At 39.9% G+C, this 26,089-nt stretch overlaps 2 protein-coding genes across 4 annotated transcripts in view; both read left to right on the top strand.

Moving 5' to 3' along the window:
- Nucleotides 1-1,987: 1,987 nt before the first annotated feature.
- LOC113030685 (cullin-5) lies at nt 1,988-17,599 on the top strand. Of its 2 annotated transcripts, none has more exons than XM_026182342.2 (19): nt 1,988-2,076; nt 5,338-5,447; nt 5,537-5,636; nt 7,556-7,732; nt 7,834-7,975; nt 9,004-9,149; nt 9,378-9,458; nt 10,024-10,162; nt 11,321-11,451; nt 12,645-12,752; nt 12,835-12,899; nt 12,978-13,110; nt 13,409-13,540; nt 13,775-13,898; nt 14,419-14,594; nt 15,035-15,196; nt 15,332-15,450; nt 16,267-16,390; nt 16,545-17,599. In XM_026182342.2, the coding sequence occupies exons 1-19, from the start codon at nt 2,053-2,055 to the stop codon at nt 16,737-16,739; spliced, it is 2,388 nt and encodes a 795-aa protein (XP_026038127.1). In that variant the 5' UTR covers nt 1,988-2,052; the 3' UTR covers nt 16,740-17,599. The 2 variants fall into 2 exon arrangements, with proteins under 2 accessions (XP_026038127.1, XP_026038128.1); XM_026182343.2 differs by having other exon boundaries at nt 10,024-10,117.
- A 2,926-nt stretch (nt 17,600-20,525) lies between these two features.
- Nucleotides 20,526-26,089, top strand: part of capn5b (calpain 5b) — a 59,600-nt gene continuing 54,036 nt past the window's right edge. Inside the window, exons 1-2 of one of the 2 annotated variants that reach the window (XM_080307597.1) lie at nt 20,526-21,071; nt 21,501-21,717. The gene's annotated coding sequence lies outside the window, so the exon portion shown is untranslated. Of the gene's footprint in view, nt 21,072-21,091; nt 21,718-26,089 lie in introns of those variants that run through there. The other variant, XR_013911929.1, reaches the window with a different exon arrangement.

Genomic DNA, 26,089 nt, shown 5'->3' on the forward strand with positions numbered 1-26,089 from the left:
AACATTTCGCCTGTGATTCTTCCTGTTTTCTCATTATTTTCCCGCTTCATTTGTAGGCTATAATTAATATAAAACATTTGTAGACAACACAGAAGTTTGTATTAAAAGTAATGTTTTATCGCTATTAGCGGGTTTGTTTATTCATGAGGTATGCAGCAAATGTCTAATTGGTCATATTTCCTATATGGTCACCAGAGTGGAGAAAGTATTATACAGTAACAGTATAATGTGTCTAAGTACAGGATAGGAAATGTCCCCAGCACTTCACTTTATAAATCACACCTACATTCTTACTCAAAGAATGTAGGTTTGATTTCTCCAAGCTTTTCTTTTTTCCTCAGGATGATCTTGTCATGGAAAAATCCCAGCAGTGACTGAGCAAAATTCCTTTTTTTATTAATGTTGTTGTACTTCTCTCCTCTCTCCCTCATGTCATGCAGGGAAGGAATGATAATAAAGACCATGCTGACAGTGAAACAATAACTGGCCCTGAGACTGTACAAACATTTTCCTATCTCCAGTTCTGCACTCAGTGTGATATGTGGCAAATGTTTCCTTTTACTTTTCCTACATATCATTTACAAGGCAGTGAAAGTGAAGTAAAACAGCAGAGGTAGTGCTATGTGGTTCAGTATGGCAGAAAATACCTTCTAATGTCTCTGATTAGCTGTATTTGTTATACATTATTGTACAGGAACCATTTTTTTTGTGCTTTATTAGTCCTAAATGCATAAATTCTGTAAATCCTATAAGGTTTAGAGAACTAAAAAGAAACTTCAGTTAGTTGCAGATGATAAACTTCAAAAAAAGTTTTCACAAACGTGATTATACATCGTACCTGATTTTTTGATTGAAGTTACCGTAAAGTAATTATTAACCAAACTAAAAGATTTTTATTTACTTTGACTTTGTTTTTTAGACTCTTTATTTATTTTTTATGAACTTGCAAAAGGAATGTTTTGTGGAGGTATGGTAAAGATGACACAGGAGATCTAGGGCCGCCACATTTTCACTATAATCCCTTACGGTTGGCAAAAGTAGTGCAGTATACCTGCTCAAATTACACTTTGCTCATGTTGTTTGTGAACATAAATAAATAATATTCAGCCTGAGAATATTTTAGCTAATGTCTATAATCTGTTTATTCTACAATGTTGTAATATGATTAATTTTTAAAAATCATTTTATGTTAAAACAAAACAAAACAAACAAAACACACAAATCATTTAAAATAATTCAAATATTTTGGTCAGGTACAAACTATGATTAAATCTCATAGTGCCTTTTTTCGTTCGATGTGACCTTACAAATTTGGGAACACACAATAACACTCCAAAAATTGATTGTACCTGTTAAAATGAGACTTCCACTGTGGATTAATTCCCAACAATTTACGAATGACAATAAAATCAAAGCCTCCGTTACACTTACTACACTAATGTTGCTGTAAGAAGAAGAAAAACACACACACACACACACACACACACACACACACACACACACACACACACACACACACACACACACACACACACACACAAATCAAAAACATAAAAATAAACAAAAAAGTTTTAGGAGAAGGAGAGTGCAGGAAACATGAAAACCATAACATATACTTTAACAAGTAATACTTCTTAATGGCTACATTATAAACTAACTGTAACTAAAAATAAACCTTTTATGTGATACTATAAACGTTCCACTACAGAGCGTTGTTAAATACTGTTATTAATGAAGGTGAGAATAAATTATACAACAAACGTAAAATGAGCACCACAAAAAGACATTCTGACATAGGCTGAGCTTTAAGGAACAACAAAAAACGTAAATAAATGCACGTAAATATTAATAAACATAATTTTACTTTATTAATACATATTAATAAAGTACATCTATATGTAAAAGAAAGTGGTTAAAATGATACTTTTGTCCTTAAAACATTTCTATTTAAAAAACAAAAGCTTCCCTAACAACAGCGATATTTCGATAAGGTTAATCTTCGTAGGTCTTGTTGTTCGCGCGAGATTTTACGAGAGGATAAGTTGAGGGAACATGGCGACGTCTAATTTGCTAAAGGTAGGATCCACTTCGATTCAATTATTTGTACTCAGCGTCCGTGGAATTGCTTGTCATGTGTGCAGTGTGCTGTGGGCGTTTAGCTCCGGTGTTAACGAACAGCACGCTGCACCCGTTTACGGCCGTCCCGTCGGTGTTTACTTCAGCGTGGAGCAGTTAAGTTGCATCTGGCTAACATTAGCCACTTATCAGTGATTTAGCTGGCTACACAGAAAAGCTACAACACTGCTAAATGTGAAGGGAAACGGCAGATACGGGGGAGCTGCAGAGTCACAGGGATGTATTCTCTAATGAGCCTGCGTTAAAATACAACCACAGTCTGTGTGTGTGTGTGCGCGCTGGGTGCAGGTCTCATATCCTCTACCTGTCAGTGGCTCAGGAATCTGCAGCCAAGCTAAAGGCTGCCTGGAGCTGCTGTTTGCTCTGGTGGCTCCTGTAATCTTCAGCTGCTGTTTCGCTAACAAAGCTTCGCTTGTCAGACACCTATGGATGTGAGCAGACACAGGCTAGAGCTGAAGGCTAGGTATAGTTAAGTGACAGCAGCAGTCTATGCAAAAACTGTCTATTCAGTAGGGAAATAACTCAGTGATTCTCAACAGTTACTGTCAGATGAACATTCTTTGACCAAAACAGAATCTGTGTGGATCTTTATTATGAAGGCCTTCACACGCAAGGTTAATGATAGGTGTAAATAATTAAATCTGCTACATGTGACCACTCTGCAGTGAGCTGTTTATGATTATCTGGTCCTTTAGCTTTTTACTTCTTTACCATAGTGCCATGTTTTCTTGCATTTATGAAATGATCTAGTAAAAAGTAAGAAAATTCGTTGTTTTCCTCTTATTTTATTGCCAACAAAAGGTCATCCAAATACAAAATGTGAAAGGTAAAAGGAGAAATGGGACACCAGAGGGTGAAAAAAGCTATGCAGACTATTTTGAGATCAACCTGTGTTTGTGCATATTAATCAAATTAAAAGCAAGAAATAGGCCACATACAGTTGTGTGATAAAGTATTTGTCAAACATGGTGGTGTCAGCCTGATGGTCTGGGGCTGCTTTGCTGCTTCAGGAAGTTGTACAGGTAGAACCATGAATCCTGCTCTCTACCAGAAAATCCTAAAAGAGAATCACCAGCCATCAGTTTTTGCCCTAAAACTCGAGCTCACTTGGGTTATGCAGCAGGACAATGATCCAAAACATACCAGCAAGTCCACCTCTGAATGGCTCAAAAAAAGAAATAAAATGAAGGTTTTGCAGTGGTCTAAGCAAAGTCCAGACCTAAATCAAATTGAGATGCTTTGAACTCACTTTAAACAGGCCGTTCAAGCTCGAAAACCCCCCAATGCGGCCTAATTAAAACAATTGTTCAAAGAAGTGTGGGAGGAATTCCTCCACAGTAATGTGAAAGACTCATTGCCAGGTATCACAAATGCTTGATTACAGTTTTTGCTGCCAAGCATGGAACAACCAGTTATTAGCTTTAAGAGGCAGTTACTGTTTCATATAGGGCCAGGTAGGTTTTGATCTTATATCAAATATCTTTCTCTAATATTAAAATGTGTTTGATAATTTGAAACATTGAAGTGTGACAAATATGCAAAAAAGTAAGAAACTGGAATAGCCTGTATGTACCTACGGTGGTTGGTCCAGCTGTAGGGAAGGCCAAAACTCTTTTGATGATTGCCAGAGAAACTGTGATATACTGGTGATTGATGTCTGCTAATGTCAGAGGCAGATATTTATTTCTTGTCACATCAGTTATTTTTCTTGGTTTCCTTGGCACAAGAGGTTAAAAAAAAAAACAGTAAAACACTAGCATAGTTGATCAGCCGCATTATTTTAAATATTAGGGTTGTTATGATCCCAGGATTTGTGACCAACTACACTAAAATCATAAAGGTATTTAAACTAGTTTGATGCAGAGAACCCGCACAAGGTAATCAACAAGTAATAAAATGTTATATAGCCACAAATTAAACTGTGCAACTAGATGGTAGTTTTGGTAGTCTAACCTTAGTCTATTTCATTTGCACTATTATCAAGTCATTGTGCAATAATTACCACTCTAAAAACTTGTCTTTTTTTATGTATTTTTTTTTTTGAATGATATATAACAAAAAAGAAACAAAAAAGCTAACACACTGCAGACTGAATCAATATCAGCACTGGCATTAATAATATCAGACATATCAAAAGTCCATCAGCACCGCAGCGTGTCTTGAATGAGTCACTATATGACCCATCAAAATGAAAAACAGCTGAGATTAAATTAAAATCCAAATGCTTTTATTTTGACTTTTTGTACAAATCTTAACACTGTGAATTGAACAAGCATCCAGTCCTTTAAGCTTCCTGGGGTTTCCACTGCAAAACAAGTTCAACACATCTGAGATATCTTTCCTTATCTGGCTTCACTTCACCTAACATCATCAATCAGGCTGAGTGGTCACACAAATCTGCTTCACAACTCGATAAGTACAGAGTTTATCACTCTAGTTATGAGGTGAAGTTGGCAGCATCTGACCAATCAGAAGAGAGGGGAAGAGCACTGAATGAAAGTCAGTAAAACTGAAAAGCAATATAAGAATAAAGCCGATTTAAGTCAGAGTGTGTAAGTTAACAGACTTCACAGTTTTGTTGTTAAGAAACAGGGAGGATCTGATATGCAGATTTAGCCTACTTGCAGATTTTATATGTGGTACAGAAGTACAAGGTTCAGACTTCCTGTTGTTGGATCATCTATATTAAGGCTTTTTCTGCTTACCAGGGAAAGACAAAGACTCTGTCACTGAAAACGTATTGTCAGGACACTGAGGTCAGAGCAGTTTTCCAGGAATGGTGATGGTGTTTTGCAATTCCTAAATCAGGCTTTATGGTCGGCCCGTGAAGTCATGTTTTAGTCTGTGGCTGAGGAGGGGCAGCTTTGTCCATTTTGATAAGTCATCACAAGTGATTGTTCTCTGTGGGGAAGATTCTGCATTTCTGCTTCTCCTCTCACTGCCTCCCATTCCCTTTCATCTGTGTTGTCAAAAAGAAACCTCCATCTCAAAATTTTGTCATTGTACAGAGAAAAACAGAAAGCTGAGAAAGTTTCACAGAGAAAAACAGAAAGCTGAGAAAGTGAAACTTATATATACATATAAATAATCTTAAATTGCCAGGTGTTTGAAAGCAGATTAATGTTGAGTTGTAGCTCACCCTAAAGTTTTGTTTTAGTGAGTCATATAATTTGACTCTTCTCCTCTCCTGCTTGTTTCCAGAACAAAGGCTCCCTTCAGTTTGAAGATAAATGGGACCTGATGCGCCCCATAGTACTGAAGCTCCTGCGGCAAGAGTCCGTCACCAAACAACAGTGGTTTGACCTGTTCTCGTAAGTTTTCGGTGACTCTACCTCTGCGCTTTCACCTTAGGCTTTGGTTTTTAGATGTGATGATGTGACTCCTTTTTTTGCTTCTACAGAGATGTCCATGCTGTGTGCCTGTGGGACGACAAAGGTCCAGCTAAGATCCACCAGGCCCTCAAAGAGGACATATTAGATTTCATCAAACAAGCACAAGCAGTAAGCTTTTTGTCTTCCAGTTCATTTAAGTTCAGTGTTTCCTACACATACATGTTGCTTGGACAGCATATACAAGCATCTTACCCAACACTCAAGTATATTTTGTGACTTATTTTAGCGTTTTGTAAATGTTTTTGTATCTATCTGAGTAGATGAGAAAGCCTTCCTGTTTAAGATCTTTGCATTTTTCTAATATTGTAGTTTTATCTTCCTTTACTGTGGCTATGTGACTAGGAAGAATGGGAAGTTTCCTAGTGATTACACTGAACTTTTCTAGACAGAGGTTGAACGAGCAAATATCCTCGATCCCAGACAATTACTTTTGATCGCAAGGTGATTGCACAGGTTGCCTAGGGGAGGCAACATGTCTTTAAACAGTCACAGTTTGACTTATATTGACTGCAGTCACTCTCACACAGATTGGGAAAGGTTTGCTGTCTAATTTGTAAATGCAGACAGATGCCTTCACATTACCATCAATCTGAGTCTGCAACAGGTCTCTTTGCAGTCGTGGACTCCACTCAGCTTGTTGTATTCTGGGTATATTCCTGTATAAAAGCAACATTATAGTTTCACAATAAATTGCCGTATTGTAGAAACTGCTTCATTATTTGTTGAGCAATTTTTGATTTGTATCTACGGGGTTCTGGCTGGACACTGAATGTAAGTAGTTGACATGAATTTCTGTGGATGCAGACAGCAACAAATTTGCACTTTTTGTCAATTTGTTACAGTTAATCACTTTATCTTCGTAGACAGATTGCATATAATTGCAAACGTAACCTCATTCAGTCACAGATGAGTAGCAGACCGACTGCATCTTATTGGTGTTTTAACTCCGTTGTGACACACCTAAGATGCTTTGAAGAAGACAACTGACAGCAAATGATCCTTTCTTCAAAGCAACCATTGCAAACCTCTCATCTCAGACCACTGTTTTGTGTGACTCTGCGGCCACTACACCTGTCCATGGTTGTGATTGTTGACACGCTGCCACTGTTGCATCTTTCACGTCCGTCTGCTTGTAGCTAGTCTGATTGCTGTTGTTGGAATAAATGAAGCTAGATATGGAAAAAAATATATTTTATAATTTAAGCTTTCTTTGTTGTACAGCCCCTGTTTCAATGAACAAAATAGATTCATGTCATGAGTTCCTCTTTTGATCATTTTTGCAGCACACATAGACTTTCAGTTATTTGTGAGGTTGCTTCTACTTTACAGTAGCAGAAAAACCTGGTCCCACTGCCTTAGCTGACACTTTCACACAGTCCTCTGAAGATCAACTGCTCCTTTCTTCTCTCAGAAGGGACATTTGGGTTTTGAGAGTCCCCTTTATGCTTAATTGGCAGCATCATCGTCCAACATTAGCCAACTTCCCCTGACAGATGACCCGGTCAGGCCGGACGGCATTCTGCTCTCTAGTACTCAGAGCTTTAAAGTCACGCTGAAATGAGTTCCTCCATCCAGCGTTTAAAGAGTAGGTTTCCCTTTAACAGATTTTTTTTTCTCTAATATGGAGTGGCATTTGTAATAAAAATACTTAAAAGATATAAGTATTACAGAACTTTAGTAAAATCTAGCCTAGTCTCAATTTCAAACTGAGATTTATCAACTTGTTCCCCAAAGTTTTGTGTAAGTTCTCCTTTTTTTACCTGTTAGCTGACCGTTTTGGGAACTGCTCCATTAATTGTTGGATGAATGTTATGACAGAGATTTCAAATTATCTGTGTCTATTTGAATGATAGATACAGGCTATGTTTTTTTTATTTAAAAAATACTTTCTGTTCTGACATCAGTTTAAATTTCTCATCAGTGTTCGTGCTGATTCTTTAAGGTGTATCTTAATTTTAAATATCGGCTACCAATTTATTTCTGCAGGTGCAAACTGACCCTAACTTGTGTCTCTCTTCTTTTCTTAGCGGGTGCTTAGTCACCAAGATGACACGGCGTTGCTGAAGGCGTACATTGTGGAGTGGAGGAAGTTCTTCACACAGTGTGACATTCTGCCCAAACCTTTCTGCCAGCTGGAGATCACTTTGATGGGTAAGCAAGGAAGCAACAAGAAGTCCAACATGGAGGACAGCATCGTCCGCAAGGTGAGTGGGTTTGTTTGTTTCTGTCTTTTTACTGTGATCCAAAGAAACATTCGTCAGTGTGCATGTTTGTGTTTAACACTTTTTCTCTATGCTCACTGCAGCTCATGCTTGACACATGGAACGAGTCCATTTTCTCCAACATTAAAAACAGGCTACAAGACAGTGCCATGAAGCTCGTCCACGCCGAGAGGCTGGGGGAGGCCTTTGACTCACAGCTGGTCATCGGAGTGCGGGAGTCATACGGTGAGAAAAACTGAGACACACCTGTTTCAAGCCTTTGTTTGGATCCTGCAGGCGACGTCTGAAGGTTCTGTTTGTCCAGTCATAGATCAGAAAGGGTAGAAAATATGACTGCTCGTGAATGACAGCGTAGTAGCTTTTGGTTTCAGCAGCTTGGTATTGAGGCTGAGGCCTCCTGTTCTACATGACAGACATTGTTTATGAATGCACAACAACTGGAGATGGTCTGCTTCACACCTTTTGGACTACCGGAAATACTCTTTGTGTTATACATACTAAAGTCTTGAGTCACCCCTCATTTCTTCGTATTTCTTCGCTTTTGCAATCAGAACAATGATCTGAATGCACCAAACATACTAACTCTTTACGGCGATGTCCACACCTACTCGGGTATTTTTGAAAACGCAGCTTTTTCTATGCGTTTGGGCCTTTGGGCCTTTCGTCCAGACGTAAACAATGTTTTTGCTCACTGAAAACAGATTTTTTAAAACTCCTGCCGGGGTGGAGATTTTCGAAAACTCAGTTTTCAGTTTCTTTCTTTCTTTCTTTATTGAATAAACTCCGGCCAAGAGGCCAAGTGAGACAAAATCCAAAATACTGTCTTTAGTTATTAACATTTGAAATGACGAAAACACTTGAAAAGTAACACAAAATTAGCTGCCTTTCCAGAAAAACACAAAAACTTTTCAGAAGTACTTAAGGATTTCTGAGTACTAGCCCTACGTCCCGGGGCTAGCGATATCTCTGGTCGGGCGACCAAAATCTATCTTAGCCCTGCCCATCGGGCTAGCAATTTTGCGAGCCCTGAAAATGGAGCGCAGTAGAAAATGTAATTCATCACCATCTGTTAAAAAAACACAGGACCAGGAAGAGAAAAATATGAAAAACCACAGATATGCAAATCAACAGTCTTGCTATGTCTAGCCTTTGTACTACTTTTTTTTAACCACTTAACACTAACATTTGAGTCACTCAAGCTCAAAAAATTGTATTGTATCTCACTGTGTGATGATTTTTATTGTCCTGAGCAGTAAACCTGTGCTCCAACCCCGACGACAAGCTGCAGATCTACAGGGATAACTTTGAAAAAGCGTATATGGATTCTACTGAGAGGTTTTACAGAACACAAGCACCGGCCTACCTCCAGCAGAACGGCGTCCAAAACTACATGAAATATGTGAGTAACACTCCTGGGCCAGAAAACAGATTTCCCAGTTTCTCTGTTTATTTTAATGGAACTGCTGCTCACTGTTTACTTGCTGGTATAACTACCTTTATTTATCCCATATTTGTGAAATACCAACTATAAACATTTAAAACTTACAGGCTTTTCATCTTTATATGTTTGCTTTTAGCTTTTTCTAACATGCATAAATATTGCATATATATGTTTTATTTTCATCAGGCTGATTCGAAGCTGAGGGAAGAGGAGAAACGTGCCCTGCGTTACCTAGAGACGAGACGTGACTGCAACTCTGTACAAGCAGTTAGTATAAGCTCCATTGTTTTAGTTTGAAATTGTGTAAACATAAACATCAATTTCTGTGGTCTCTAAATGTTTATATTCTATTTAATTTTTAAGCTTTTTCTTCTTTTTCAAGTTACAGTAAAAAATATTGTGCCAGTTTCTGCCATATTTCACGATTTTCACCCAGAAATCAAAGACAAAAAGCATATTTTTAAAATATCCTTGTTTACTTTGTGTGATTAAAAGATTGCAAATAAATATTTAGAGTATGTAGCAGTTCAAGTTCCCTTGAACTGCAGTTTTTACTGTTTTTACAAACTGCTGTTTGTAGTATAGTGAATAATACAGATGTGGCCAGGCGTTCCTTTCACATATTTCCTTTTACTTTAATCTTTGGGTTATTTCACGCAAAGCCTATTTCACGTTTCCTCTTATTATTATTCCTTGATGGGCTTATTCCAAGTTTGGTCTTCTCCTCTTACTCTTGGAAAGACAGTGCTGAAGGATCGTCCCAAAAATGCTGATTTCTGATATCTGCACGTGTGTTGTCTCTGAGTGTTTTTGCCTCTGCTTATCTTTGCAGTTAATGGAGTGTTGCGTCAATGCGCTAGTAACATCGTTCAAGGAGACCATCTTAGCCGAATGTCCGGGCATGATCAAACGAAATGAGACAGAGAGTGAGTACGGCAGGACTGTTCCCACCAAAGGCTCAGCCAGCTCAGGTTTGCACTAGAAAATAGCCTGAACAAATCTCTCTGCATCTGTACAACATCCCTGTGTGATAGTATGACCAGCCTCGTTAATCTAAAACGAAGTCGGAGGTTTACACAGAAGGCGACGTGTGAGGTGGAAGGTCGTCACGATAGATCCGTCTGTCACAGCACTCGATGTTCTAACTGAGTGTCCTGTGGGATCCAAAGCTTTTACTTGGGGGAGGGGGGGGGGGACTGGTTAAATAGTATACACTAAATTTCATAACGTTAATAAAAACAGGTATTCAGTGGATCATAACTGATTCTCGCGCTGGTTTGAAAACACACAGACTGAGTGCAGGAAGTGCAGAAGTTGTTCAGGTTAAAGTAAAACAAAAATAAGGATTTGAAACTCGTTACTCAGACATGAATTTGTTGTTTGTTTGTTTTTTAATAATAAAAGGCTTTCAAGTCTTGTATCTGTGCCCGAGCTTTGAGACTTATTCATGAGGTTTTATATCACAATAATAATTTTATACATTAAAGGTAGTCTGTGCTCGTTGCCACAGATGCATTTAGTTTTCAATTTGATATTTTAGCTGCTGGTATCACATCTTGTTCTTTTCTTTTGCTCACATTGCTGTTCACTGTAGATGAACACATCCTGGTGCATTAAACCTACCCAGAGATTATGTAGCATTTTTCTTCCAGACATTTTGCACGATTTCAATGTAAATGTCCAATATGGAAAATCTTAAGAATACATAAAAGTTTGTATTGGAGAATTGTTTTGTGATTAAGACCTCTGTCAAGTTTCTGGGCTGCATTAACCACCCATCCGTATTATTAATGCATCTGTGTGTGTGTGTGGTTTAATTCATGAAATTGACAAAGGCCTTCCACAATAATGGATTTTAAAGTAGCTCGTCTTCTGCTCGTGTTATAATGTAGCTACAAAATGAACATTAGAGACATGTCACTAGTACAGAAATGCACATTTAGGGATTTAGTTCAGTCTTAATTTTTCAAGTTGTATTGATTCTGGTAAAGACTGGGGCATCACAGAGTTATTTCTTGCAGTATATCATCTGTTTTAGGGTCTGCCCACCTCCTTGCTGTTGACTGCTCCATAACTCTGAGTCATAGTCTTTCTAAAAAGCAAGGATGATGCCTTTGCTTTCACCACAGAGTTGCACCTGATGTTTTCTCTCATGGACAAAGTGCCCAACGGCATCGAGCCCATGCTGAAGGACCTGGAGGAGCACATCATGAGTGCTGGGCTGGCCGATATGGTAGCGTCGGCGGAGACGATCACCTCTGTGAGTGTCGCACAGACAAACATGCCACACTGGTGATGGTGGGAGGTTAGCCAGAATAGACTGCAGGTTATTACAGTTTGTATTAACATCGAGATGCGTTTCAATGACAGCAGTAAATGCTGAGATGCCGTCATTCTTATTAATCAAAACGCCAGCTTGATAATGATCCAGAGAGAGATCGTTGGGGTTGGGAAAAGAAATGGGTGTGCAGCAGATGAGTTAATCTTATGCATGAAGACTAAACATCCATCCATCAATTTTCTTCCGCTTATCCTTGTCAGGGTTGCTGGGGGGGCAGCCTATCCCAGCTACCATAGGGCGAGAGGCAGGGTACACCCTGGACAGGTTGCCAGTCTGTCGCAGCGCTAACAGAGAACATGTTAGATTTTTATTTTTTGGTTGTTTTTTTTTAATATTGCAAAACATTTTCCTCACTTTACACCTCCACACTTCTGTTTAAGCTGAAAAATTCTCGTCTCACACTCAGTCCTTTTTATGCTAATAAATTAATTTAGAAATTTAGATGTGGTACACCAAATCTACACAAATCCTTGGACTCCTTAGATACCCCATCGGAGGGTATTGTTGTCACCCTGCCAGGAGGCCAAGTGGGCACCATGGACATCGAAGTTTGTGAATGCGATAACTCGAGACTGAAGCGATGTAGGAATTTAAAACTGATACCATAGGTGTATCTACTAAAAACTTCAGACGAGTTTGAACTTGACCTCAAGTCCAGAGGTAAAGTTTCTAAAAATCTTGTGGATGCAATATTCACCTGGAATTTTGAAAGAAAAAAATCTCGAAGGCTGAGGGGTACCACTGGCCTCAAAGTGTATGTCCCTTCTCTTTTAAGAAACACTATAAGGGTGTTGTCAGGGAGTAAGTTTATTGCTTTCTACATAATTTGTGCAGTGTGAAAATGAACCAGATGGGGGGGCTTTTATAAATGTTTTTAATTTTAAGAATAGTGCATTTGTACCTGTTTGTAACTGGTATTACAGGTTGTCCCTGTGGTCCTTATGGTCCCTTTTTTAACGGTTTAGATTTTTAATGCTTAAATTATAAAATTTAAGGCCTGTAGATAAAATTTCAACGTACTGTAAGTTTGTGGACCTTGAGCTTGGTTAATGTAAATCTGAACTTTTATCCTGATCTCAGTGAGTGGTTGCACCATCGGGTCTTTGTTGCAGGACTCAGAGAAATACGTGGAGCAGCTGCTCACCCTGTTTAACCGCTTCAGTCGACTGGTGAAAGAGGCCTTTCAGGATGATCCACGCTTCCTGACTGCTAGAGACAAAGTGAGTCACACTTTGTTCCATTGTAACTGTAGGGTGCCTGTCTTAGAATATCCTCAGAACTTTTTTTCAATCCTCTTTGCAGGCCTATAAAGCGGTTGTGAATGATGCCACGATATTTAAATTAGAGCTTCCCATGAAACAGAAAGGGTAAGAGAGCTGCCTGCATGAACTTCAGCTCCGAATGACAGCTTGATTACACTCGTCTCTCCTCACCTGCGTTTACAGGGTAGGGTTGAAAACTCAGCCTGAGTCCAAGTGTCCAGAGCTGCTAGCCAACTACTGTGACATGCTCCTGAGGAAGACTCCACTCAGCAAGAAGCTCACCTCTGAAGAGATCGAGGCCAAGCTCAAGGAAGTGGTAAGTTTAGTGTTCTTGTAAGTTTTTAAAATGGCATTCCTGCATCTGACATTGATCTACTGTTAGTTATTGCCCTGGAAGTCTTGAGAGAACATGCAGGAAGAACATGAAACAGGCAAGCTCTGACTTTATTGGAACGTTAAGAAGTAAAGAGCAATAACCTCAACAAATTTGTGCCAACTCAGAAAAATATTCTTACGTGTTTGAATTCTCAAGAAACTGCAACAAACACCGAAAGTCGCTGCTGAGTCCTTTCCAACCGGTGTTTATTTAAATTTATTTATCGGTTTTCCTGCAGCTTTTAGTCCTGAAGTATGTCCAGAACAAAGATGTTTTCATGCGCTACCACAAAGCCCACCTGACCCGTCGGCTCATCCTGGACATCTCAGCCGACAGCGAGATAGAGGAGAACATGGTGGAGTGGCTCAGGGTAGGAGCTAACGGGGAACATTTACTTTCTATTTTTCCTTCTATGAAGCTCACCTTACTCTGTTTACTAAATGTTTTCATCAGTGAGACATCTGGGGCTGTCTCCTTTTCATTTATCATCACAAGTATCACCGACAGAACATCATAATGAGAAACTGCTCGCAAATTAACACAGACACAATTAGTAACACGATTAATTGATTAATCTTTACTGTGATGTCATTTGTCCAAACAGGAAGTAGGAATGCCAGCTGACTATGTCAACAAGCTAGCGAGGATGTTCCAAGACATCAAGGTGTCGGAGGACCTCAACCAGTCCTTCAAAGAAATGCATAAACATAACAAGCTTGCTTTACCAGGTAAAGTCAGAAAATGTTTTATTTAATAAAATGATGACAGAGTTTGATAGTTTGGGGAAGCAAGTACATTTTACTTTCTTGCTTTTCTCCACTGAGATGAGCAGATTGATGTCACTCATGTATAATCTAAACACAAAGACTAATGAGCAGTAGATTAGCTTAGCATAGAGGCTGGAAATGGGGGAAACGGCTAACCCCTACGACTTTGTCTTCTGGGTAGAATAAAAAAGTAACATAACATATAAATTACTGGGAGGAGACACAACCCCAAAGGGGATTTCCCTTACAGTTCAATACACTGCAATCTACATCCTCCACGAGAACAGTGAGCACAGTGTTCAAAATAGACAGACATCAAATACTGTTTTAACATTAGATAACACAAAAGCCTAAAGACTTTCTTTATGCTAAGCTAACTAGTAGCTGGTTTCAGCCAGCAAGGTGCAGTAATGTGTACTTTTGACTGGGATGTGCTATAACTGTAAACTGTTGGTTTACATGTTGGTGCGCTCCCTTGCAGCTGACTCGGTCAACATAAAGATCCTGAATGCTGGAGCGTGGTCGAGGAGCAGCGAGAAGGTTTTTGTGTCTCTCCCTACGGAGCTGGAGGATTTGATACCTGAGGTAGAAGACTTCTATAAGAAGAACCACAGTGGCAGGAAGCTTCACTGGCATCACCTCATGTCCAACGGCATCGTGAGTCTAACGTGTCTGCACAGGAACTCACAAAAGCAACTTAACTGTGAAATTGCACCATTCCAGTTACTGTAATGGCCAAAGCAGTTTACTGGAAAACTTTCACTGGTGCAGCTTTGCATATTTCACAGATTAGAATAATCCTTTTTTATCTAATACTGAGCTCAGCAGCTTCTCCACTTCTCCACTGTCTGAAATAAGCTAATCAGCTCCTGTCCCTTCAAACCAGCATCATTCTGATTATTTGCCCAAGGTTAGAAAAGCATGTGTGTGTCTGAGGTGACCACATTAGCATATTAATTCTGTATTGAACATTTTCCAGGCAGTTCCTTCAAACTTTTTACAAAGGAGAGTTTCGACCGTGCACATGTACTCCTCCCGCGATCTATTATTTCTTTATTGTTTGAACTTAGTAATCTAAATAAAATGTACTTCTCCAGATAACGTTTAAGAACGAGGTGGGCCAGTATGACCTGGAGGTGACCACATTCCAGCTGGCGGTGCTGTTTGCCTGGAACCAGCGACCGAGGGAGCGGATCAGCTTTGAAAACCTCAAATTAGCCACTGAGCTGCCCGATGCAGAGCTGCGGCGCACTCTCTGGGTAAACAACGAGGACAAAAGTGCCTGTGAACTGTAGATGACTGTCTCTACCACGTCTTAGACAAACAAGTTTGTTCTTTTGTTTGATTAATACAAGATTTTCTGTTTCCCTCCTTAAACCTCTCTGTTCGCCCAGTCTCTGGTAGCGTTTCCCAAACTCAAGAGGCAGGTGTTGCTCTATGACCCGGCAGTGTCTTCGCCAAAAGACTTTGCAGAAGGAACGTTATTCTATGTCAACCAGGAATTTTCTCTCATGTAAGTGATCACGTTCACCCTGTTCCTCTCTTCTTCTTCTTCTTCTTCTTATTCACAACTTTGCCTCTTTAGTTCTTTCTGTGAAGTTTTAATACACAGTCTGGTCTTAGTGAGGAAGAAATATAATTTTGCACACTCTGTTGTTTCCAAATGACTCATAAAATCCATTACATAACTTTTGAGTGGTTGGAAGTTTAGCTCTGTGCATGTGTTTCAGCTTTTACCACATTTATAGCATCAGATGTACTTGAGGGACACTAGAGATGCTGAGAGGTTATTGAATGAAATTATCATATTCCAAAAATAGGAACATTTCAGATTCAAAATCACTTCATTCTCTTTTTAATTTGAAAACACTTTTGTTTTTAAGAACAGGATCTTAGATGTGCTTTAAATGTGCAGCCCTATGCAAAAATCTTGAGGCTCCCTTAATTTTTTATGAAGTTTTTCTACGAACGCAAGAAATTGTTGCAGTGATAAATGAGAATGCATTATATAAATGAGAAAAAAGAGTTTTTGTCTAATAACATTTTTGTGATTTGAAACTAGTAATAATAAGTAATATAAAAATATATGCAAATGTAATACAAATAATATTATTATAAATAAAAACCTATTAAATAAATAATAGCTTAGGTAAGCAGGGTTAGACAACTAGCAGCTTCTTCCGGGCCTCTCTGCGTCACTGCTGTTAGTGCGAACAGACCAGTGATGATGGTGTTAATAGTTGGTCACACTGCAGACCAGATATCTTAGTTGAGACCACAGGTCCATACGCTGACCCGGGGCATTTATTTTTCAAATTCAACTTTACAGAAAAAATTCCAAGGTTCAGAAAAGGGGGAAGATCAACCTGATCGGTCGGCTGCAGCTCACCACGGAGCGAATGAGAGAGGAGGAGAACGAGGGCATCGTCCAGCTCAGGATACTAAGAACACAGGTACAGAGATGAGCTCGCAGCATGCAGGTGGAGAGGCTGGTGTATCTTCAATTGTTTTGAACTCCACCTACTGTGAATAAAGAGCCTCACAGTGCAGTTTCTTGACCTGCTTTGTTATTTTTCCACCCTCCTCTTTTCCATTTCTCACGTCCAGGAGGCCATCATCCAAATAATGAAGATGAGGAAGCGCATCAACAACGCTCAGCTGCAGACGGAGCTGGTGGAAATCCTAAAGAACATGTTTTTACCACAGAAGAAGATGATCAAGGAGCAGATTGAGTGGCTGATAGACCATAAGTACATAAAGCGGGATGAGACGGATATAAACACCTTCATCTACATGGCATAGCAGAGCACATTAGGACGACTTGTTCTGACTTTGGTTTCAGTGGATCAGGCCTGATGGACACTAGAATACTTCCAGGCTCCCCGTCCTTTATTTAAAAAAAACAAAAAATCCTGTGCAGGGAGGCATGAATTTTAAGACTGACTCCTATTTAAAAAAATTCAACTTCCTGCCTTAAAGTTGTACAGACATAAAAAAACAAAAACAAAGACCAGTTGCAGTGGGAGTCTGCACCAAGTGATCATAAGTATTTTTAGTTACGGCGGGGTTCCTCTGCCGTCCAGATGAGGCTGTTAATCTTTAATGGTCTGCTTGTGATGCAGTGGTGCATCATCGGGGCAGCCACTATAACACTCCTGCTCAGTGCTTGCACACTTCTGAAGGCATGCTGACAGGAAACGGCCGAGGAACTCAAAATACCTGCAGTCCACTTTTAATCCATGCCAAATCCACATCATCTGAACGTTGAATAAAGCGCCGCCCGCGTCCCTCAAAGGCTGCTATAACCTGTTTATGGTGGCGGCTCTCTGCAGTTAAAGTGATCAAACACTTAATCTGGACTTTGTGTGAATAAATAAACAAAACAAGATAAGCACTTCACAGTTTGCAGGACTGAACCAGACAACAATCTAGAGCCAGCTCCAGACTCCCTCAAGCCTCTGGCCCTGGGTAAAAAGTTAGAATCCGAGTCCCTGCGACCAAATGTACCCAGGAACAGAGGTGGGAGTGATGCCAGGAAGCCTGGGAGAGGAGGCTGAGGTCAGTATTACACATGGTTAAAAACTACAATTCAAAGCTATAAGAAAGTGTACTGTGAGATGTGAATAATGAAATGATGAAATAAACAGCACCTTATTATAAAACAACATGTAGGCTTGTCTTTCATCACATGAACAGTTTAGGTGATTTCTTTTTTTTAAAAGGAAGCCCTAACAATCCTCTTAATTGCCCTCAATTGAGGTATATTTGGAGTCATTTACAAGCCTGTTTCCAGGCAGAGCTAAGAGCAGCGTACGCTTCCTTCACTCAAATATTTTGTTCATAGAAGCTTTAAAGAGGTTGAAGCTCCAGCAACTCTAAACTAGGATAAAAAAAAAAACAGCTTTATTACTTGATCAGCACCACAAGCCAAAACGCGTTAGTCAAGTAATAAAGCTGCTGTTTATACTGCAAGTGTTGCTAGAGCCTCGACCTCTTCAGACCCTTGGTTCTTCTAAACGAACCTAGGAAGTAGGTGAAGTTATGCTAGAAACCTCCATTCTGTGTCAAGAGGCTATCAATGAATCATTTTTCCCAAAGCTACACCTTGTAACCAAGCAGGAAGAGACTGTGGAGAATGCAGTGTAGGTTTATAATAGACTGCCAGTTGTTTTGTTTTCACACAAAGTGTCTCTTATAATTTGGCACTACAGCAAGTTTACTTTAGCCCAGAGGTACCCAGACTTTCCTGGGATCAGTTGCTAGTTTGGAATAAAACAAGAAGCCCACTGTTTAAAAATGTGCTCATTGGAAGCATCACAAAGAAGGACGATGAGCCAGTCGCCGTGCCGTGCTCCTCGGTTTCTCCGTCAGATTCTCTCCTCACTCGTCACCACCGGTTTTCAGTCATACATGTACTCCTTTTCGAATTTTAGCCATGTACAAGTAATCCCTGTGAGCTGAAAGCTCAAGATTCAGACTCCTTGAAACACCCATGGTATGATCATCTCAGGTATACGGCTCTGGATGTGAGCACAAAAACCCCACCTACCCCCTGTGTCAGACAGAGTGGAACTGATGGATGGATCAAGCATGAACCAAGTAAAACTTATTTTGAACCATTAATCATGAAAGGCTTCCTTCAGCCTCCATTTATAGGCCAGGAGGGCTGTTGCAGTTTCTTGTGTTAATAAACACGCAAGGTTCGCCTATCGGATAACACTCTGGTATGGTAGTTAATTTAATAGTGAGTAAATCTAACATGTTACAGCTAAGTGCTGCTATAATGAGTACAACTTCGAGCTCATCTAAAATGTTCTTTTTTATTATTATTATTATTATTAATTTGCAGGATCGTGGTCCAAAACCAACAATAAATACTGATGCAAGGTGAAAAGTTATTAAGCGACCAAAATACATCATCTTTATGAACTTTAGTAATAATTATATCAGTTGTGTTGTAAAAGTACCCTCTTGTAGTCCAGGGCCAATCAGAGGTCACCAATAATTCTGGCATAGATTCTCTTGGGACAACAGCTGTCCCAGGTTTTTGTGCCTATACATCACGCTGATTTTAACATACACTATTTAGACAAAAGTATTTATCTCTTTGAATTGCTGCAGGTGCACCTTGCCATGCAGTCTCCCTTTACAAACATTTGTGAATGAACAGGTTGTTCCAAAGAGCTCATAGAATTCGAGTGTGGTGCTGTAATAGGATGCAATCATTGCAACAAGTCCTCCCTCTGAGATATTACAGTATTTAAGTAGACTTATTGCAAAGTGGAAGCAACAGCAACTAGTCTCCAGCCACGTAGTTGGAGAGCAGAGTCACCAGTGCTAAGGTGCATAGTGCCTAACAGTCGCCAATGTGTCTGCAGAGCTCCAGACTCCCTCCTATCATTAACATCGGCAGAAAAACGGTGCAATGAGAGCTTCATGGTATGTGTTTCTATGGCCAAGAAGCTCCTATGTGGGTGGCCCAGTGCTTTTGTCCATATAGTGTACTTCACTGGATCAGTGAAAACTTTGACCAACTAGTGATGCTGGAGGAAAGGCCACTTGGTTCTCTTAAAATAAGTGGCACTCATCCTCTGGGGACCATGAAATTTTATTTTCATTAAACATGGAGATATTTTGAGCACTTAGAATTAGATTTTGTTTAACAAAATTGTGTTGTTGTTTTTCTTCCCATCATTAAATCTGAGGCTCACGTTAAAGGCAGCTTGTTCACCTGTAGATAAATGATATTCCCAGCAGCATTATAAAGGTGGTCACTGAACAGCAGATGGTGCCAGAGCCTCAGCAAAAAAATCTGGAATCTACACAGCAGTGAGTGTGCATATGAAAATCCATCACCTTAAAAAAAACCCTCCTTTACACGCACTTGTGGAGGTATAATTCACCTCAGTTTCTCACTGGTAAGGTAAGCTTGCACGGGCTTGATGTAACTAAGTACTGTACTCTCAGGAAAACTTAAGGAAAAATAAAACAACTATTAAGCTCCAACGTTTTTGCTCATATGTTAATTCATCAAGAGCGAAATATTTTAATTTTAATTTTTGTTTGTTTGTTTGTTTTTTGAAATCCAGTGATGCTTTTGTCACGCAAAAAGCTCCAAAACTCCTGAAACGTGAGGCGGTTCCGTTTTATTTTTAAATAGTTATTACTTATAATTTTTAAGATTTGGTTTTAAAACACAAATGATGCACAATGATGTCACTTTTGACTCTGGGTCACGTATCACTATTTTTCTGTTTTTCAAAAATCAGTCAGTTAATAAGGAAATTAAATGAGCAATGGCAGAGTTCGTGAAGACTATTAATATCTCATCATCATCTTCTTTTTAATACTTGGTAATTGTTATATTAAGTTTCCTCGCCAATACTTTTGCTTTACATTTGAAATTGAGGGCTTACTGCGTGAATTTGTTGCTTTTTTGATGAAACGACTGCACGATTGCACTTTGCAAAGCACAGATCTTGTGTTTTAATTTGTAAAGAGAAATATCAAATAAACCTAGCTGTGTTTATTTTTGTTTTAATGACCTTAACTGTTACATAAGTGGAAACCTGTAATTGGGCGGATAGGTTTCCTTAATTACAGCAGATTGCGTCCTCTTGTTATTTGTGACAAAGGGGATTACAGCAGGCCCGTTAACTGAGCGCATGCGCACTGTGTACAGCCCAATATTGAGGATTCCCGTTACGAGGAAGCAAAGGAGATACACAATTTCCCATTTGTACCTTCAAAATAAAACGCACTGAAGCGCGGTGTTAACAAACCCTCTGGTAGAACTAACAAATCAGGTGCTATTTCTTCCCGAGAAAAAGTCGGCTAAATGTGGAAAATGAGGTAGAAAAGGAAATTCAGCTAAAAATTTGGTGTTTTACAGAAGTGAGTACGGAGTGTAACCAAAGTTGTCAGTTCAAGATAAACACTTTAAAAGATCCCAAAAGCGCAATATATACAGACAATAATTCAAAGTTAAAATATCAATAACTAAGCCGACGAATAGGGAAGTAAAAATACCTGTCTCTATGGACGTCACAGTATCTGCCATTTTGATTTCAGGCATGAAGCTGGCACCTGTCCAGGATATTTTTACCATCTTGATAACAGTCGCCTTCGACCACGGTAATCAGCTTCTACTCAGTTAGTAGTTAATGTTATGGTTTAACTGCTCTTTGAGTCGAGTTATGGCTTGGAAATGGCACAATGTACCAATTAGCATGCACTTGCTAGCGACTTATGGGCAAAATTTGCTTTGGTGAAAGAAAGACTAAAGGACAAGGAACTAAAGACTAAGTGTCCTTTTATTTAAATCAAACACAATATAATACACAATATAATGTGCGAAAAATTACATATTTTTATTTTGTAATTAATTCATTTTTTAGAAGTAAACGTTAAGCTCCTGGTCATCTTAATTAGGGGCTGGGGGTTGTTTTATGGCGCCCCCTACTGTTTCGCTGGCTATATTACAGGTCATGTGTGTACATTTTTTTTTTTACATTTTTTTATTTTGAAATCAAGAGAGCGGAACTTCTCGTTTTCCATCCGCAGCTTGACGCTGCTTGGGTAAGGAGAGGAGAGGAGGAGAGAGGAGCTCCGTCGGCGGACCAGGGAGCGCGTGGAGAGGAATCCCAGCAGCCCCCACCCCCCCTAGCCCCGGAGAGCGAGAGCCGGACCGGCTGGATCCCCCTCCTCCCTCGCCCGCTCCCCCCCTGCGGAGGAGGACCCGAGAGAGACCCACGTTGCCACGGGAGAGGCCTCGGTTCAGGTGAGGGTGCTGTTTTAAGCCGCTTCAGGCTGCTCTCCCCCTTGGCAGGCAGGTGCTGTGTGAAGGGCTGCCGGAGATGGAGAGTCGGCGATCAGCGAGTTAAATCTCGGTAGATTCGATATCCTGTTACTTACTTGTCGTATGATTTACACGGCCTCTGTGTCCAGGGCTGCCGAGCCGATAACAAGAGGTGAGGATGGGGGGTGGGAGTGAACTCGTATTGCACCGGTGTGAAAGCAGCTTTTACTTTGCGCAAAAAGAGCGCTATATACTGTGCATCTTGGACGGGAGAGCCGCTCTTCCAGGCTTTACTGGTCTTGCCTGTGCATTTCAGGGCTTGCAGCATATCCACTGTTTCAAAGGTGCTTAGTCTTTTACCTTCTCGTTTCATATTTACAATGCACAGCCACAGTTGCAGTAAATCTGTGTGGGAGCCATATCTGAGCGAGCTGCTGTTACCCTCACCAAATATCACTCACATCAGTAGTAATGGCTCCTGCTGGAAAATTAAAGCCTTTCTCAGTAAGTTTACCTCTCAAACAGGGACTTTCTGCGTGACTCTGTGCTGCCTGTTTTTCTCCCCCACTCCACTCGGAGTAATAAATTAGTAATTGCACAACTATATTGTTCTGCAGAGAACCCAGAGGGGAGTGGATGCACATTAATAGTCTATGTTTGGACCACTTGCCAGCTTTCAGGGTCTAAAAGTGGACACTCTCAGCATGTTTTTACTGGCATTCAACCTTAATCCGATTCATGCCAGGTAAACTGTGTAAACCCAATAATCGCTACTTCATATGTGCCATTATTGTTCATTAAAGAGAAGATAATGGTCAAAATGTCAGCTTTTTGTCGGGTTTAACTAACACCTTATAATAATTAAAAACCACATAATGTAACATTTATCTATCTCATCATATAAGTGTCATATGAGTAGCTAAAAGTGAAACAGTCTGGCCTGGGTGGACTTTGGGCATAAGTGTTGTGTGTTACGGCCAAGCCCACAGAAGCACAAGGAGATACTGCAGAGGGGAGATCACGATGCTGGGAGGATGGGGGAAGCTGGGATAGCCCTCCTCCGTGATGCAGGAGAGAGGTGGGGGCGGTGGATGAAGGATGGTCTGGCACACCCTTCCCTCTCCTCTCTCTCCCTCTCTTTCCGTGGTGTTCTGGTGCATTACTCCTCCCTGTTCACTTCAGAGCGTAATCAGTCTGTCAGCAGAAGCAGACTCAATCAGTCACTTCCTGACCACCACCACCACATCCAGATCCACCTGAACACACTCTGATATCTGACCACACATTCACCACATCCTTCCTGTGGGGTGCCTCGGCCTTAAGCTCAAATCGGTTCAATAATCTTTATTTTCCGTTGTTGTTGTTTTTGTTTTTGTGACTCAAAGTGTTGTCTATCCATACAAAACCAGATGGAAACGTGCAATATTCACATCACTCTTTAAGTTAACTACGCTACAGCCCACCTACACTGCATTTCTGCTCTACATACACCCTTATCATCTCTAGTGTGTGAATTTCCTGCATGCGTCGTGAGCAACAGCTAAAAGAACAGAAGAACAGCCTCTTACTGTGATTCCAGGGTGTGTGTGGACTCATTTGCACATCATTATTCAGTGATGCCTTCTCCCCCCAGATCTGATTAGATACGTGTTTTTCTGACTAGCTTAGAAGACTCGTTGCCATTCAGTGCTGTGTCCCAGGAGCTGTCCGTGGTCCTTAGATTGCTGTGCGTAAATGCTAGCACTTGGGTGTGAATGGGGGAATGAGACATTTTGCGGAAAGCGCTTTCAGTGTTTAAGTAGAGTAGAAAAGCTTTATATAAAAACCAGTCTATTTAACATTAACCATTAATGCTCTTAAAGGAACTCTCTGTCTCTTTGCTGGTATAATATGGAGGTAATTTCATTGGTTCCTCTATCAAGAATCCACAGAAGAAGGCAGGCGTGCCCCAAGCTCCTAATTTGCTAACAGATTAAATGGAAATATGCCTACAGACTTAACAGCTTACCTAAAAGTAAGAAGAACCTGAGTGTGGGTAAGGTTAAGCAAAACGTACAGTAGAGTCATTGTTTGTGAATTTACTCTGACACACAGGAAAACTTCTCATTTGGAAGTTGTAGGAGTGCAAAGACTGCATTTCGAGATCTACACATGACTTCATTTGAATTGTTTTAGTACAGACTTGTAGCAAAGCATGAAGTGGTGATAAAAACAAACATTTTTTTTATCATTTAGCATGAATGTGTAAGTATTTTTTGCTTTATAAGACCTGATAACTACTTTATAACCGTGTTATAAGCCAAACCTTTATCTTTTCCTAAACCTGACTGTGTAGTTTTTCATCCCTCACTGTGTCACTGATACTTGAATTTGGTCCAGCTCTTCCATTTCTCTCAGTCTCCGTCTTATCAGACTGATCAGAGTCAGTCGCTCCAAAACAAATATTTCACTCACTGTTTTCAGCCATTCATCTTGCCTTGGTGGATCTGGCTTGTGGCATCGCTTTGTGATTGCTTTCTTACAGGCTACTACTACTAACAAGATTTTAAAGCTGTCTTCTCTTCTACTGACACAATATTTCCTTCCATATTACCTAAATATGGTACCTTGGTATATGAAAGCCCAGTATTTGGCAATCACCAAAATTTCAAAAAATTGTACTGAATTCTCGAAAACCGCGTTCTCTTGAAGTATGTGATGATGTAGTGGATTGTTGTGTCTCCGTATTTGCAACCGTTCATCCTCAGAAATACTCACGCGTTACTTTTCCCATTTCTGTTTAACATATAGTGCTGTAGTTCCTGTTCTCCTCATTGTTGGTATAATTTAGATATTATTCTATAATTGAAAATATCTGAAGTGGTCCTTTTTGTACATTGTAAAGCTTTGTTTTATGTCCTGAAACCAAATGAAATCCTTTTATTAATAAGCTATCAAAAAAAGTAAACTTTTGTCTCTGGCATGAGCGTCAAAGCGATTCACTCCATCACCAACCCACCAAACCTCCAAATGCAGATTTTTTTTTTCCTATGCAAGTGGAAAATGTGCATTCTGTAGATATGAGGGCGTACTGCTGAAGAAAACGTGTTCAAGGACTCAAAAATCATGTAGAACCTGACTTGACTTCACTTTATTTTCCCAAGTAGGGAAACTTGTTGCGCAGCAGCTTGTGTGATTAAAACCAACAATGCACAAAAATGTTAATTTATTTCATTCCAATGAAATGAATTTACTTGTAGCAGATGGCACAAATGAGTTTTATATCTCTTAGTTTTAAATCTTTGGAAGTTTTGACTTTCTTCCTAAGCAGAAGTCCTGAAATTCTTCTGGTGAAGGATATTTCTGTCTGGCTTAATGCATCTGCCACAAAACTGAAATTAGTAAATTAAAAAATATGAGTCTGCATTGATTATTTTTAATATGTTATTAACTTAAAATAGGTTGCTGTGATTATTAAAAATTTAGGTTAGGTTTATGGATTAAAACACTAACGGGTTAGTGTTTAGAAATGTCATGATTTGAAAGCTCAGATTTCTTGGTTGACATGGTGACACAGCCCCCGAATTTATCTGGACAAGCTGCAGAAAGAAAATATGCCAGACTTTTTGCTAAAAATACATTACCCACAAATCCCTGTTGACTATCAAGAAAAACACGTGACATTTTGTGTCCAGGAACGCGAACAAAGATTGACTCTTTTGTGATTGATTCACAGCACTGGTCCCACCCAGTGCTGTGTAACAGGAGCTCTCCGTGGTCCTTAGACGAATACTCTTGGTGGTGCTGCAGAAGAGGCTCGACAGAAGGAGGCTCGAGTCAGAAAACAAAATAATGCGATACTCTTTGCATTCATTTTTCACTAGAGGGCTGTCAGTGTTTTCTCATTATAAATCCAGTGCCCCTGCTTCTTTAACAGCGGTGCTCTTTCACCCCCTCCTTAAAGCTCAAACTTGCTTAATGTTTTGGTTCATGTAAGCAGAAGAGAGCATTCCTACAGTAAGATCAATCTGGGGGAAGCCTAACAGTGTTTCTTATAAATGAAGTTTAAGAAAATTACTGCCAAAAAAAAAACATGTTGTTGAATTCAGTTATCTGCATGATGTTGGTAACTTAATGAATAATCAATAAGTGTGGATTACAATAATAACCCAACCGCAGATTTATTTTTTCAATTAGTTTGGCATTCACATATGTCAAAATCTTGCCATTTTGCCATCATCGATACTCTGCGATGCCTCAGCCTGCACTGGGCAGCACCAGTCGAATGACATCAATGTTGACATCTGCTGACCAGCAGCTCTTCCTGCTCAGTAATGCAGGCATAGCACAATGAAGCAAGGGCAGCTGGCAGTCT

Source organism: Astatotilapia calliptera, chromosome 10 (genome assembly GCF_964374335.1).
Source record: "Astatotilapia calliptera chromosome 10, fAstCal68.1, whole genome shotgun sequence".
Lineage (NCBI taxonomy): Eukaryota > Metazoa > Chordata > Actinopteri > Cichliformes > Cichlidae > Astatotilapia > Astatotilapia calliptera.